At 37.2% G+C, this 17,486-nt stretch overlaps 1 protein-coding gene across 4 annotated transcripts in view; it reads right to left on the minus strand.

Moving 5' to 3' along the window:
* RNLS (renalase, FAD dependent amine oxidase) overlaps positions 1-17,486 on the minus strand; it is a 399,866-nt gene that overhangs the window by 85,181 nt on the left and 297,199 nt on the right. The window contains exon 7 of one of the 4 annotated variants that reach the window (XM_081268278.1): positions 10,702-12,254. The exons of the other annotated variants lie outside the window; for them this stretch is intronic. Within the exon in view, the coding sequence (XP_081124404.1) occupies positions 12,102-12,254 (153 nt within the window). The 3' untranslated portion in view covers positions 10,702-12,101. Of the gene's footprint in view, positions 1-10,701; positions 12,255-17,486 lie in introns of those variants that run through there. 4 annotated transcript variants of the gene reach the window in all.

Genomic DNA, 17,486 nt, shown 5'->3' on the forward strand with positions numbered 1-17,486 from the left:
GAAGTGTGAATAAACCCTTGCTTTGGAGGCTAGAACCAGAAATTTCTTTGGGCTCTTTCTCCTCAGACTTCTGGAGAGCCAGGCTTCTGCTGCTTCAGGTGGCTTCCATGTTGTTAATGCATAAATCGCTCTTGGCGGGCTGGTAGCCTCTTTGATATTCTGAGGTCTAGCAAAGATTTAGCTCCAAGGGTCAGCAAGAGGTCACACTCTTGATCATTTCCTCTGTTATTTATCTTTGGCTTGTGGTATTGTAGCCTGTCTTTGATGGAGGGCATTTTTACCACAACTGTACAGAATCAAGCATCTCAGTGATTTGGTTTGAGGTAGAAGAGGCTTGGCTTCCCATGCTGTGAAAGTGCCACTGAGTACCTCTGAGAATGTCTAGTGCTGTCCTTCTCAGATGAGCAAATGTGTATCTGGGGAGTTTATGGTGGCACTTCCCAGACTTGGGTCAGGAAAGGAATCATACTGGTGAGGACAGCAGTTTTTGATTTGAGTAATTCCATTTTCAGTTCCTTATGAGACACTCTCTTGCTTGATAAAAGCAGCTTGTCTCAGGACTCTGGAGGGCATCTCTACTTTTTCCACCCTGCTTATGACTCACCTGTGATTGCCCTCAATGCACCCGGGGAGCTGGGGATGGGCATTTATGTTGAACTAGCCTTTGGATTTCTCTTCTTAGTGACAGCAGAACTTCCGCACCAGCTCACAAGTAAACCACAGTAACATCCCTGGCCTGCTTAGCTCAACAGGCTCTTGGGTTCCCAGAGTGCCTGGGTGGACTTCTCAACTTGTCTCGCGGGTTTGTTCACCCCATACTGCTTCATTTTGATTAAGACAATGGGTATCTCTTATCTGGGTCACAAAGTAGGGGTTGCATGTGGTTTTGACCTGCTATAAGGAGCCTGAATCAGCACTTTGGCCTGAAAAACTGGTTGTTTTGTTCTATGTTCCTGTTCTTCAAAAAACCATCCTCAAAAATGGCAACATTTGGTCCTAGGATTTCCTTTCATCTGTTGCTTTACCTCTGCCATTCAGTGCTGGGACAGAGAGTGTGGTGTGCCATGTCATGTCTATCAAAGAAAATGAGGCAACATGTGCTAGAGACATTGCCATCTGTGGGAGAATGCTGCTCCAGGCTCAGCCCAGAAGAAAAAGGAAGTATTATCATATCAGGGATATTCCTTGTGAGTCAACTTCCCAGAACAGACTGTCCCTCTTAAGTGGTTTCTGTGCTCCAGGATCTCTGTGCTTCCAGATTTGGACTAAGAAAGAACTGGTGTGTGCAGGGGGCTGGGAAGAACTGGATCAGCGGTGTATTTTATATACAGTATTTTCTAGTAATTATTTTCCAGATGAAACCCAGTTTACCTTGTGATGCAAGGCACAGAAACAAGAGTTTTGTGAAATAGTAGTTACTCTTTCCTTGTTTCAGTATCCTAATTTTATTTTTCATGGTCTTTTCTCAGTTATTTTAATTAGAAAAGAAAATCTTGGCTTCCTAAATTGCCATAGTGAACCACTTACAGGTTAAAGTCCATATTTTAAAAACAACACCACATTAGTACATAAGAGCAGCTCCTTAGGAATGTTTAGTATAATGTGGATTCCTGATCCCTTCTCCAGAAATGCTACTTCAGTGAGTCCAGGGCCCATGAATCTGAATTTTACATTAACCTTACTTGAATGTAACCACTATGTGACAGGAAACTGTATTGATCCCTGATATACCTTAAGTGCTTTGAATGGACAGCCTGGTATAGAATAGGTCCTTGATCACCTGTTGGTTGAATAAATGAATCCATGAGAAAACAGCCCTGATGATTTTAATTCAGGTAGCCTAGAGATTGCAATTGCCTTGATGTCTTTTGATTCTCATTTTTGAAAGGTAATTTTTTAAAAACACAAATGATGCAAAAAGGGGACAAAATCCCCACTTATCTTTGGCTTAAATTTCCAGGTTAGTCCTATTTACAGTTTTTCTTGAATTCATCTAGCCTTCTATTTTATCTACCTCTAAATAACTGTTTTCTTCTGAACTATTCAGAGTTAGTCATAAACAAAATGCCTTTTTACTGCTAAATATTGCAATAAGTATTTTCTAAGAACAAGAACATTCTCTCATGCACGCTACAACGCAAGGGCCAGTAGACCAGAGGTTCAATGTCCAAATTATTAAAAACAGTTTGCAGTCCTACACTTCAGATGAGTCCCCTCCAACCTCAGCCAACCTCCGTTTGCATCTTTGCATCTATAATGTGTGTGTGTGTGTGTGTGTGTGTGTGTGTGTGTGTGTTTAATAACACAGATAGGTAATCTGTAGCCCTTTGATTTGCAGAACCACTTTGAGTCTTCAATCTGGAAGCAGCCTTAACAGTCTAAGGTGGGGGTTTTCACTTGTAGACACTTTGTCTCAGGTTGCTGAATTCACTAGGGAACTATAGATGAATGCAGATCCCCAGATCACAGTCCTGGATCTTCAATTCAGTCAGACAGGACTTGTGACCCAGAAATCTGCACTCTATCCTCTCCTCAGGTGATTCTGTGGCCCAGCCAGGGTTGGGAAGCACAGTTGGGTGACCTTTCCCCACTGTGGAGCACACACTGGATGGTGACCTCCCAGCCTCTGCTGGAACACTTCTCTTGATGGCAGACGCTTCCAGAGGTCTGCTCCACATTGGAAATTTCTGCTTGTTAGAAATTTCTTTCTGATATTAGCTTCAATAGCTTTCCTGTTGCTATAAGGCTTGGTTCTGCCCTCTGAATCAATGCAAGACAAAGCCAATTGGTGGTTGCCCCTCATTGTAAAAATACAGAGAAATATACAGAAAATAAAAGAAAAAAAAAAACCACTCAAAATCCCACCACTTTAAGGGCTTTATTTTAATGTTTTCTTTTAGCTTTTATTTATGTATACACATAAACACATATTACACACGCTTTATGTTGTGAAAGAGAAAAGAGCATATTGTATTGTGGGTTTTCTTGTACTACTGTATCAGAAGTTATATTCCAGATGGACACATGTGCTTTTGAAAGCACATTTTTTAAAATCACTACATTAAATTCCACTATTTTGATCTATTAGAAAATATTCAACCATTTCCTATTAGTGTTACCAGTTTTTCTCCAGTGTAACTAGTGCTTAAGTAAACATATTGCAGATAAATCATTGTCTGCATTCTTGAGTATTTTCTTTATGCCAGATTCCTAGATGTAGAGTCATTAAGTTAAAAAACATGCTTTCAAAAAACACATTTGAAAATATAAAAGTAAATATGATATAAAAAAAGAAAGACACATTTGATACATATTGTCATTTACTTTGCAAAGAGGTTGCAAAAGCTTTTTCTTCTGCCAGTCATTTGAAAAAATTTCTTTTTACAATTAGTCTTTTTAAAAATGATACCACTTTGGTAGGTTGAGAGTCACATTTCATTGTAGTTTTAACTTCTGTTTTTCTATTTACTTATGAGGCAGAATATGATTTTAAATACACAAACAAACATATACACATAGGTACACATTTTGATCAATCATGAGATAAAACATGTTCATATGCATTTGCATTTGTCTTTTTTTTCTATTAAACAAGATTTCTGTTAAACAAGATTTTAAGAGGAAGAGCAATAGAAAGGTTGGCCTCATTCTTTACTTGCTGATGTATAATGCCCTTCTCTTTTCAAATGCAAATACTGTTTGGTAAGAATAGAATCACAGCTGATTTTTTAAAAGAAATAAATAGCTTGTCAATTTTCTTCAAATCATCTGTTAAATAATTCTTCCCTTGTCATTGGTTTTGTATTTCTTTCTTTATCACATTAGTGCTGTGTTATAGCTATTTATTTTTTATTGATTTGTGTCAATTCTTGGACCAATGGTAAACTGATTTATCTCCTCTAATATTTTTACAATGGATAAAATTTCTATAGTTATTACCTTATAGCTCATAACTTATTAGTTATTTTTACCTTTTAATTTTTTTTCTAGATTGATTTAAAGAAAACAATTTTTAGATTAGAAATCCCACTGTTATTTGTGCATAACCTATATATTAACTAGGAGAAAATAAGAAAGAATTCATAATATTCAACTATCTCTCTCTAAGGACACTATATCTTTCCACCTATTCAAATCTTTAAAAAATATTATTTAGTAAAAATATTAAAATTTTTTCTTGTATAAATTCTGTATATATTTTTCTGGGGCTATTTCTTTGTATTCTGTTTTTTTCTATTAACATTATGCATAAAACATATTTACATTGACCATTATGGCATGGAGAAAAGCCATTGATCTTAAATGTTTATAGTTTAGCCTTTCCAGTAACTTCTTATTAATTTATAAGTTAGTTTACTTGAATTCCTGACTATAACCATATTGACAGCAATGAGTGATCATCTTGCTTTCTCAACATTCACACCCCTTATGCACTTTCCAGGTCACACACTAGAAATTTTAGAGCATTGAGGCAAGAATCTTTAACTTTTTCCAAGTCTAATATGAAAGGTTTTACTGATTTATTCTTTCTTGTGATATTTGTTATAGTATATAATGCATGTCAAATTCTGTCACATAATTTCAGCAACTATTGAAATAATTATAAGGCATTTACTATTTCAATGATTAATATTTATTCTCTTAGCTCTTTCCTATTTATAGAACTAACTTGTCAACTGAGTGACATTGCCTTTTTTTCCCTCCACAATGCATTCACTAATCTGACCATCTTTTGGTTCACAGTAAATAGATTATTTCCCAAAGGGTAAATAAACATGGCTTACTAACATGGTTAAAGTGTATGGTGCACATTTGAGGTTGACAACTGTCTGGTAGAAATGGGTCCGACTTTAAGCCTAACTCCTGTTACCTTTAGAACAATTTTAATAAAGAATATCAAGAAAATAAAAATATTAGCCAATTAACCCTGATTGCATGTTGCTGGTTAGTGATGAACCACAATAGCAGAATATGCCACGATAGTAGCCATGCTGATTAAAATTTTCAAAAGAACAATATTATTCACCTTCCCTACCACCACTGTGGCACACACATGTGCATATACAAACACCAAGTACACAGAGATGGCCCGTGTTACATGTCGTATATCTAGGATAGTTTTCTCGAGTTTTAAAGAATGTAGTACTCATTTTCACTTAGATTTTGATTCTTTAAATCATTTGATTATTCAATAAAAAATTATTCAAAGGGCTAATATGTGGCATTACTAGGGTTTGAAGATATACTTTCAGTAAGTCTCACATGATTTTTGTTTTTGTGGAGCTTATACATTCACAGGTAAGACTCAATTTTTCCCCCATTTTCTTTTATTTGTACCTTGTCAGACTTCAAATTGTTAATTGTCTATTTTTTTTCTGCGTTAGTTAGTTACATAATCCTGTATAGTTTCCTAATTGCTGATGGTCTGAATGTTCTTGAATCCTTCATTCAATGGCCCATACTTTTTGGACACTGGGGATTTTAAGGTGAAGAAAAAAGACAAAAATCTCTGTCTCCAAAAAGCTTACTACATTTTAATGAAACCCTGACATCAAGACTTTGCAAATCCATTCAACTTTATTATACTGTCTATATCATTGGTACTAAAGTAAAAAAGAAAACAGTGAACCAAGCATTTTGGAAAGATAGTAATGCAAGAGTTGGTGCAAAAAAGGATTTCTAGTTAATCAGTATTTAAATTGAAGTTCACATAACCTTCTTTTCTAGGTAACTCAATTATTCGTAATTTTAATTTCAGTATATATGACTCCAGCTTTTCAAGTAGAACACCATAAAACAGACTCAGCAGGTTTCTGTACTTAGATTTACTTTTCTACTTGAATTTCTGGCTTTCCTCAGCAGGAAATTTGAATAGTATGTAGCATGTTAAGAAGTGAAATACATGTGTTTATTAGGCTATTTCAAATGGTAGAGCAGTTTTCCATCTCCCCCTCCATTTCTCCACCAAATAATGGGAAGCAGCATAAAGTAAGAGCTTTGAGATTACCTAATGACTATAAATAGAAATGATGTATGGAGAGTGTAGCTACAGCTGAGATTACTGAAGATTTTTCTATATGCAGAGCACAATACTAAACACCATCAGAATAATCCTAAAGTAGGTAAAATTAGTATCCACATTTTATAAATGAAGACATAAGACATAAGAAACTGGTCCAAGATTTTACATCTAGTAAGTAGTGGATTCAGATGTCATGAAAACCGCCGGGAACTGAGTTTTTTAAAATGAAGGCCAGGGACAGGAAATGAATCTGCATACTTAGCCAAACATGTTAAGAATGTGAACTAACTCACTCCTAGTTTTCACAGTGTTTCAGAGATTAAGTAAATAATCTTCAGCAGAATCCAATCCAAGCGTGCAATTCTTTGCATTCAGTACATACACTTGCTAAGAAAAAAGACCATTTGTTAGAATGCTTCTATTTCATATTATCCTTATGCCTGGTAATGACCTTTCCTGGTTTCTTTCCAAGGTACACTGGAGCACACCGAATTTTCTCTAAGCGGGTTGTCTCTTTATGGACTGGAACAGGAAAAGAGGAAGATGTTATAGTCGATTGCAGGTAGACACTGCTATTCTGTTTCATAGAGTTTTGTAAGTTCCAGAGTTCCACCATAGTTTGCTTTCAGCGCATAAATTCTCCTATCAGGAAATGCCAAAGAAATCACCTTCCCAGAGGCCTCAGAGACACCAGGAGGATCTTCTCAAACCTTTCTTCCTTCTTCCTCCTTCCTTATCACCAACATCATCATAAGTTATCATTTATTAGCACTTAACTGTGTCCATACTCTCCTAACACAAACTTATATGCAACTTGCCTTGTAACTACCTTATGAAGTAGCTACCATTAACTCATTTTTCAGATGAAAAAGGAGGTTAAGTGGGATTGTTTAAATGCCTTAAGACCACACTATGAGGAGCAAAATCTTCTCAATATTAAAAAGTAGATCTATTAAACCCCAAAGGACATGTTCTTAACTGCAAAGTTACATGTTTGCCTTAAAGAATTTATAATGGGGCACAGGATCAAGGAACAATGTATCAGGTGTGTGCATCTAGAATAATCCTGCATTTACATAAAGTGATAGGACTGAGATTTGGAATTTTTTAATCTGGGGTCCCTAGACCCCTGAATGTCCAGAAATAGTTTTATAGGTTTGTAATCTCCTAAAACAGGAGTAAGTAAACTTTTTCTTAGAGGGCCATATAGTAACTATTTAAGACTTTTCAAACAATAAGGCCTATATCTGAAACACTTTTTATAGTTTTGTAGAACAAAAAACTGCCATAGACAATAAGAAATGAGTGGGCCAGGCTTGTATTCCAATAAAACTTTATTTACAAAAAGAAGCAGCTAGTTAGTAGGCCTTAAATGGTATGCAAATTCTATGGCCATACATGTATGGTTGTTTCTGTTATTGTTATGAGAAGATTCATAGCTTTCTACAGCTTCTCAGATGAGTTCAAAGTTTAAGTTGGTTAAGAACAACTGGTCTAAATGGTCTCCTAATGGCTCTAGGCTTAGACATTTCAATGCCTTTTTAATTAACAATCTCTTAGAGATTCTTTCTCCTTAGCAGATTCTTCTGATGGATTCTGCTGTGATATCTGAAGTACATAATACTTACTGTTTAGAAGGAAATATGGGCCACACAACCATTTTACCTTCTCCTGGCTTATCGGGTCAGAGGATTCTGGCTAAAATACAGTACATTCTAGATTGGAATAGAGCAGCTTAGTCTCACCAGATAGCATGAGGTTTGTTAGGGCTCTTTCCTCTTGCCGTAGCATACTTTCTGAGGCTTCTCCATAGAAACAACTAGCTTGTCATGATTATACCCATATGCAGTTTGGATTCCTGAAGTCAGCTAGGTCTGCCCAGTTATGATGTAAAGGGGAAAGAAGCTGTCTGGTGTCTTTGACTGATGTATCTCTGTGTCTGTTCAGGGACCCTCTGTTCCTCAAGGAAACATTTCTCTTAGGACTATCTAGCATCTTATTCATTGCCTGCACTGTACCAACATGTATGCCATGGTTTGGATATGGGTTGAGTGTCCCTTAAGGATTCATGTATTGGGAACATGATCCTCAGTGTGGTGATGTTAAGAGGTAGTGGGGCCTTTAAGAGGTGCAGTCTAAACCAGGCACAGTGGTACACAACCATAATTCCAGTGACCTAGGAGGTTCAGGCAGGAGGATCACAAGTTTGAAGCTCTCCTGGGTAATTTAGTGAGATTCTGTCTCAAATTAAAATAAAAAGGATTGGGGATGTAGCTCAGTGGTAGCCTAGCATGTAAGACTGTGACTTGTCCCTTCCTGGCTTCTTGTCACCTCTCTCTCTTCTGTATTCCCACTATTTGTGATGCTCTGTCCTGTGGCCTTCACCAGAGCCAAGATGAAACCAAATCTCCAAAAGTGTGAACAAAATCAACTTCTTTTCTTGGTACTCAGCCTCAGATATTTTGTTATAGTAATGGAAAACTGACTAATGCAATGTATCTTTACCCTGCCTCCCAGTCCCTGGGTCTTGCCTTCCCTAGGTAGAATCTTGGGATGGGTATTGCTGGTTACATTCCTTTATGTCTGCCAGAGAACTTGGCACTATGCTTTGTACATATGTGATAGGAGGAGTAAAGAAGTAGAGAAAAGAAACTGTACAAGTTTTGTTGTTTTGTTGTTGTTGTTATTAGCACTGGGATTCTTGAAAGCTACAGTCAATTTTAAATTCTTGCATCTCTTTTGAAAATCAAATCGAGGGTCATCCACTTGAATAACAAACAAAATCAAGAATTTTAAATTTTAGGAACAAAGCAAAACTCTGATACATTAAAATAAGGAAGTACCAAATACTATGAATCATAATATAATTACGTTATATTCCAGGTTTTTCTGAGATTGGAGAATTGAGCATAGGAGAAGAACAGAAGAAAAAAATTAAAAGTAGGAAGAAATGGCAGAAACTGGGAGAGAAGAGAAGAATGAAACAGGGAGAACAAAGACACAAAGGGAAATACAGACAGAAGGATGAACACAGAGCAAGTCTGTAGGCCAAACAGCTACTGCTGGGTGGAAATTCAGTGTCATTAGGATGCAGCTATTTCTCACAGTGAGTGCCCCCCAAAGAAGGAAATAAACCAGCGAACGAAAATAACAGGAGTATAAATCATTTAGCCAGTACTTCTGGAGACTTTGCTCCATTTTAGACTCCGATATATATCACATCAGGATTAGTGTTAGCTCTCTGAAATGAAACATCAATAAGAGGACCACATGGTGCTGACTGTACCCCCAACTAATATTTCAGCTCAGCTTTAATTATCATGTTCATCTGGCAGCAGCATGGTGCCAGTAAATAGCAACGGGTCATGGGAAGCCTGGGTTCTCGTCCTGGGATATTATTGTATGACCTTAGCTGGTCAAGTTCTCGACTCAGTTTCTTTATTTGTTTAATATGAACAAGAATTCCCTGTTCTGCTTATTTTGCAGGATGAAAAGTGGAAAAGAAATATATATATATACTCACATGCTTGGATAAGTATAAAGGCCAAATAAATGTAAAACTGACCTGTTCTCTTAACAAAGTAGTGGGTAGGCGGGGGTGGGGGGGTGGAGATGATGACATTTCGTGCAGAAGTCTTGGTGACTCAATGAAGTGTCTTTTTTTCCCCTCAGTAATATGTGGTCTGGGATTATTACTGCTTTCTCAACGTTTTTGAGGCATACTTTTCCCCTTTAGAAATGCCAAAGGTGAAAAATACTATTCCGCTGCTATAATTTGTCACCCTTGCTGCCTGTGCAAGACGTGCATAGACAGTTTAGTAATTAAGCTTTTCAACACTGCATCATAAAGTTTTATTCTGGCAAAGGCTATATTTATCAGCTAACAAGTATTAAATCACCCCACGGCTCAAGCCGTTTCTCACTTGAATATGCTCCTTTCAAAACAGAGCAGCTTTCCTTGGCTGGCTTGATTAATAAAAGTTCTTATTTGGAAATATGGTGGTGCTGTGTGGTCTTGTGGGGTTGAAATACACACACCTCAGCAACCAGTTCAGCCTGCTGACCCCAAGCCTGCTGACCCCATTCTACTGGGGGAGCTTGATAGCTTCACCCTGTGGTCTTTTAGAGTGTCCTGCCATCTGACACATTCGGCCCTCTGGACAGCAGGAGATATATTCCATTTAACTTCTAAAGAGGAAGAGGCAAATGAAAATCCAAATGTAAAAGGGATTTTTAAAATGTTTAAAATAGCAAAGTGACATTAGAATGAAGAGATCTTAGAGTTTTTAGTCATGACGTAGAAAAGTACTTTCTCTAAGTAATTCCAACCCCCTTTATGAATCTTTCCTCTCCTCCTTTCTAGGATGTAAGTTCATGAAATGATTACAGCATTGTTCTTAAAGGATGCTGTCAATTTAATGAGTTATATCTGTTAAACATGAGTTAGGGCTGAGTGCAGTGATGCTCTCTGTAATCTCAGTGGCTTGGGAGGCTGAGGCAGGAGGATTTTAAGTTCAAAGCCAACCTCACAACGGTGAGGCGCTAAGCAACTCAGTAAGATCTTGTCTTTAGATAAAATACAAAATAGGACTGCGGATGTGGCCTGAGTTCAATCCCTGGTACCTACCCCCCCCCCCAAAAAAAAAAAAAAAAGAAAATGCAAGTTAGATTGAGTGACTTTTCTACCACATTTTAAGAGAAAAATCAATAGAAAGACAAATGTTAATCAAACATGGGCCACAATGATGAAAAACAAACAAATAAACAAACTCACTACTTTTCAATATTTTATTCCAGAAACTGCATTAATTTTCTTTTTTGTTTCTCTATTTTCAAAATAAGAGACGTTAACCATATGTAGGCATTTTAGTTTAATTTTTTTAACCATTTAATTGCCAAAAGGAAACAATAGGATCACAGAATCCACTTTGTAGATACTTAAGCAAGTCCCACATGTACCTGTATTTGTGTACATATAAGAGTGGGCCTGTAGGTGTAAATCCTTAAACACTATCGAGGTAAGAAGTCTTCTGCCAAACTTAGTTTAGGAGGCTGCAACAATTTCTTTCCTTTCGATATAAAATAGAACTCATCATTTTGTTTTTCAAATTAGCAACAGGTAGCTTATGTGAAAGGCCAGGGATAATTTCTCTTCAGCCAGCAAGTCATGGGGGTCAAGCCATTGAAGCATGTGGGTGATATGCTGAACTACTAAGTTGGCAAATATTGAACTATTTTAAGTGCATCTATTTTCTGGTTCAGTAATTTTTTTGTTGGACAACAAAAAACTCATTAAACTTGACACAGTCTAAATGCCACAGCACATGCTGGAGAGTACAGAAATGTAACAGCACCAGCCACAGGATATACAAATGTTAAGACTGATATGTTTCCTCTCAGTTTCCATTTAATTTTTATCTTTCATATTAAGACAGATTTGTTTTAAGTATAGCAAGTACTATGTGACTTGGAAAATCAAATTAAATCTTGCTATTTTCTAAAAATCTATAGGTAGATTCCTCTGTCAGTCAAGTTGCCCTCCACACTGCAAACCTAAAATGATGACACATATAACCTACAATTCAAATCATTTAATAACTTGAAAAGGAGAAAGAAAAATTATACTAGGTTCGGAGAAATCTTGTAGTTCAGTAATTTGCAAAAATGTTAATTGAAGGACACAGTTGAAGACCTAAAACAAGGTCTTCATGATGATTATTCTTTATTCAGAACTGATTTCAAGAGGATAATAGAGGTTTTGGCACACAAACTGTTACTTCTGATTTAACATAACTTTTGGGGGAGTCTATTTATCATTCTAAAGCACCATTTTTCCTCCAGTAAGGATTGGTCACAGAAATTCAGAAAAGTGGGGAAAGGTGTAAGGTACAAATAGTTTTCATTCTTATATGGGCTATAACTATCACAATTATAAAATTGATTTTATACTGTATATGAAAAATGACCTTAAGTGAAGAATAATTTTCCAGGAAGTTTTCTCAACAAAATAGAAACTAAATAACTGACCACAGAAAATTGTGAAAACAAAAATAAAATGTAGACAATAAGAATACAGGTACTAAACATGATTTTTTAAAGCTTCCAGAACACTTAAGGCAGAAGTGATGCAGCCATCAAAGTTGGACTGAGTGAATCCATCCCCTCCACACACGAGCAGAGGTTTGAGACGAAGAGTCATCTGACCAGGACAGTTGGCAGCAGCATTTGTAACCTGAAAAAGTGTGTGGGGGGGAAGACTTAAATTGACATTCTGTGCTCTGTTGTGCTGTCCGGGCAACACCCGTTTAGAGAAGGCTTTCTCACAAGGAACATCAGAAAAAAAGAAAACCAGGAGCCCACACTGCTCTCCTAGCCCAATTGTTCACAATGACATTTTAAAAAGTTTAAATTTTCAACTATTAGACAAGGTAATCAGAAGTGTGTTGAACTTCACTATTAGTTGCAATCCAACCCCCAAGGTGATGGTATCAGGAAGAGGGTCCTTTGGGGATGTGAGTAGGTCATGAGGGACAAGCGTCCTTACAAAATAGGGCAGGGGAACACGTTGTCTCTTCTACCATGTGGACACAGCAAGAAGACACAATCTGACCAGACGCTGAATCTGCCAGCACCTTGATCTTGGCCTTTCTAGCCTACTGGACTATAAGAAATAAGTTTGTTTGTTCATAAGTTATCTTGTCAATAGCAGGACAGAAGGACTGAGACACATTTCCTCCCTCCTCTCCCCTACTGTCCCCTTCCCTTCCTTTCTTCCTTCCATTTCCTGAGTTCTGTTCTGAGGTAGGCCCTATGCTGAGTACTGGAGCAGCAGAATTTTAAACTGCCAAACACCTGTCCTAAAGGAGCTCTTAGTCCTAAAAGAAAGACTGACATGAAGGCAGAGAGTGGCTCCCTTCTGCTTTCAGAGCACCTCCTATATTTCAGAACATGTTTCATTTGCAGACTGCTTTTCATGAATGAATGAATTCATTGCAATCAACCCATGTAGGTGACTATAGAAGTCTGATGTATGCATAAGTTTGACTTTGCTATCAAGGAAGTAAGAAAGGCCCATTCCAAGGGGAAGCAGCAGCATGTATAAATGCCTAGTCTATGGGCAAGAGTGAGCTAAGTGTAAGTACACTTAGTAAGTAAGATATTACTTAGTAAGTAAGTAAGATATTGGTGTGTATGTGCCTGTATGTGTGTTTGGGAAGAGGGTTGACTGGAGGAAGAGAGCTGGCAGGGAGGTCAGATGTGGGGATATGGTGTTTCAAAATAAAAAAAAAAAAGCCAATAAACATGTCCATTGAAAATGCAGAATTGATTACTTTATGAGCTGAAAAGTGGTGAATGAACTGAAGGTGGAGATTTATTTTATAGAAACAGGTTTATAATATTCGAAGTGATAGATAGGGGAGTACAGAAATTATGTCCTGGAATTCTTAAAATTAGCATGGATGGTGCCAATAAGCATCCACAGTGAGAAGGATGGGTGGGAAGGGAGCATAGTTATCTTGGACACTGAGGTAGTTAGTTGGCTACGGAAGCTCCCCAAACTCCCTAGGTCAACAAAATATGCAAACTTATTATAATTGAGTCTCATTTAGGTTTGTTTTGTGGTATAGCTTCAGGGACATCATTCACATAGACTACCCTGTGGCAGTTCTGCCTCCTCTTAGCAGTGTTTTCATGGAGAGCAACAGGGTAAGGCCTATGAGGATTCACTTGTTTAAAAATCAGAGAAGAAAATCAAGACATGTAATAAATACTATTTCGATTAGGATGCTGAGATTTTGGTTCTAAATAGTCTGAGTTAGTGTATGCTTTTACAAATTTTTTTAAGTGCAAAAAAGCTTTGTATAGACATTTTTATTTACATGCTATGTTTTGCTTTAGCAAAAGAGGTGTTACTAAGATTCTCTTGTTGAATGTCTAAAGATATGGCCCTCTAGACACCTGTGTCACTCAGATACAAACATAGCATTGAGAGCATCCTTTCACTTTTCTGGAGGTCATTTTATAGCAATATCATTTATCATACACATAGTAGATAATCTTGAAACCAGCAGATATGATTTTTTAGTGGCTAAAATAAATAGCACATAGTATAGACACTGAAACTTGAGAACAGGTATTCAGTTAGAGCTTTCTGACTCCTTCTTTAGACAGAATTTTAATAAGTTAGATTATCTGATTTGCCAGTGAAACACTAAGGAAGGAAGAAAATGTCTAAGTTCCTAAATATTAGCAATTTCAGAACTTGTTAAGTTATAGAAAGCAAGGGTTGTGTATAAAAATTCAAAACAGGACGGGGAAGAATCCTGGCATTGAGAAACCTTTGGTGGAGGGACAAATAATTTTCTAGCTCTTAGTAGGTCCAAAAGGTATCAGCTATTGGTTTTCCTTCAACATTAATGTTCACAATGATGGCCCCAGTTTTCAAAAACCAATTCTAATATGCATGAATTATTCAGCGCTAGCATTTCTTGAATGTTCACTGCACATTGAATGTTTATATGCACGTAATTCACAAGTAATCCTATGAGGTGGTCACTATTATTCTCATTGTACTGATACAAAGTTGAGATTCTAAAAGAAAGAAAGCTAGCAGATAAATAGGGAGGCTGATTCTAAAAAAGCAGGCTGACTCTAGAATTCACACTTCCAACACTTTTAGAAACATTTCCATAAATGCTCAATTAAAGTAACATGAAACAAAAATGTTTGATTAGTCACTTAGCTTTAGACTTCTGGAAAATTTGCCCAAATGGGATAACTCATTAATACATCTTCATATGTACACACACATATATGTGTGTGTATGTGTTATAAACATATAACATAAATATCCATTTGTTGTTAAGTTTTGATACATTCCTGCTGACATCTCTGTACGGGTAAACCATAGCATAAACCTGTAAGTATTAAGCAGGAAGGAGCTTAAGGGAAAAAGTGCTGCCCAGTTGTGAGTTGATAATTTATCACTGCTGTGTAATTTAATTAGTTGAGTAGTAAATGCCAGATGACAGATCACATGGATAGAAAACTGGGCCACTGATTAGCCAGTCTGCAGTTTGGATGAAATCAATCTCACTGCATTTAGGTGGAATCACCCATTTTGCAATTACCCAATGAGGAAAATATGAAAACACAGAGTGTGTGTTGGCAAGCTCCTTCAGCCATGTGAAGTCAAGGGGCAGAGGAGCACGTAATTGTCAAAGCCACAATCTGTCATAGTAATGCAGACTTTGGCTATGTTTCCAGCCACAGTGAGGAACCACAGTCTCAAGGCCTGTGTTTAAGAGAGATGTCAGAGCTGAAACTACTCCTTGGAAATCCTGGTTGCTTTGGCTCATATGTGGGCCAGTGCTGGTCAGAAAGAACCCTTGCCTGGTCTAGAGTGGCTAAGGTAATGTTTCTATAAAATTAGATGATGACTGGATTAGATGCAAAAACTCGAGACAGAAAAAATGGTTTTATTTCTCAGGGATTTAAAACCACATGGATGTGTTTTGTGATTTCTGTCTACCTGCAGAATAAAATGTAAGCTCCCACATGGAAAACCTGTCATAACAGGCATATTACCTCCTTTCTTTTTTCTTTTTTTTTTTTTTAAAGAGAGAGTGAGAGAGGGGAGAGAGTGAGAGAGAATTTTAATATTTATTTTTTAGTTCTCGGCGGACACAACATCTTTGTTGGTATGTGGTGCTGAGGATCGAACCCGGGCCGCACGCATGCCAGGCGAGCGCACTACCGCTTGAGCCACATCCCCAGCCCCATATTACCTCCTTTCAAGTTTCATATCCTGCCATTTTCCTCACCTTTGCCACATGTCCTATCTATCTTCAAACTAAAGTTCTTCAAACACACCTTTCTTTGTGATGCTTCTATGGCTTTGAAGAAGTCATTCTGTTGGGTAATATGGTACTGTTCCTCCTTTTTTCTAACAAGTTAAATTGTGTATCCTTCAAGACTCAGTACAAAAGTCATCTTCTCTGAGGTCTTTTTTGCTCTGCCAGGTAAGTACCTTTTCAACATGTTATCTATGTCTATTGTGTTACTTGTTATTTTTGCACTGTAATTATTTCCATGCCTAGTCTCTCTTCCTGGACTACATGCTCCTAGAAGTAGGGACTGTGATTCACTAATCTTTGTAGCTCAATTTGAGAACAATGCCTAGCCCTTATTATAGTAAAGTGTGCAATAGATATTTAGAGTTAAAAAAAAAAAAAAAGCACCGTATGTTGAATGTAGTGGCGCATCCCTGTAATCCCAGAGAGTCAGGAGGCCTAAGAAGGAGGATCGCATGTTCAAGGCTAACCTCAGCAACTTAGTGAGGCATTAGCAACTTTAAAAAATAGAAAGGGCTAAGGATGTACCTCAGTGGCAAAGTACCCCTGGGTTTAATTTCTAGTACAAAAACAAAATACAATATTGTATACATAGCTGATCAAATAAAGGTCTTCCTGAGATACATCTACACAAAAAATGTTATTCAAGGCTCCTGTAGAACTGGGTCAAAGAGCAAATGGAAGAGCTATTTGGAAGGCTATCAATAATGATGAACAAGGGCTATTTTCTTATCTCTATGAACTGCTTTAGGTGAAGGTCTTTTCATTATGTATTACTTTGAACCACACAAACTTGCTGGTTCTGTAAGTCAAAAACTGATAAAACATAGTCAATTTTTATATGTTATAGCCTAATAGATTCTTTGTATCATCATAATTATTAACTAAAAATTTATAAATAAGTATCTGGGGTGATGAGACTAAAGATGAAAAGAAAGAAGGACCCCAGATAAGTAGGCTGAGTATTTATATAAAACTATAGTTAATAGTTAGAAAAAAAATCAGGACTATGTGTTGAATGTCCTTTCCTCCTTCCATATCTATGCTGACAGGTAAAGCATGACCTTGGACTATGACATTTACCCATATAGAACAATCTCACTGGTTTGGCATAGAGCAGCTGCATTTTAGGTTGGCCAGTTCTGGAGGGCCACTAAGTCCATAATTTGGTTACTTAAAACCAACCTTTCTGAAATATGGTACTAGATGATGTTCAAGTGAACTGGTCAAAAATTTAAATCTCACTGGGCGCTGTGGTGCACGCCTGTAATCCCAGTGGCTCAGGAGGTTGAGGGCAGGAAGATCGCAAGTTCAAAGCCAGACTCAGCCAAAGTGAAGCACTAAGTAACTCAGTGATCCCTGTCTTTTAAATTGGCACTATTTGCTGACAATATGATTCTATACCTAGAAGACCCCAAAAGTTCCAACAGAAAACTTCTAGAACTAGTAAATGAATTCAGCAAAGTAGCAGGATATATAATCAACACCCATAAATCAAAGGCATTTCTGTTTATCAGTGACAAATCCTCTGAAAGGGAAATGAGGAAAACTACACGATTTATGATAGCCTCAAAAGAAAAAGAAAAAGAAAAAAACAAACCTTGGGAATC

This window comes from Spermophilus citellus (genome assembly GCF_964194105.1).
Source record: "Spermophilus citellus genome assembly, chromosome: 15".
NCBI classification, from domain to species: domain Eukaryota; kingdom Metazoa; phylum Chordata; class Mammalia; order Rodentia; family Sciuridae; genus Spermophilus; species Spermophilus citellus.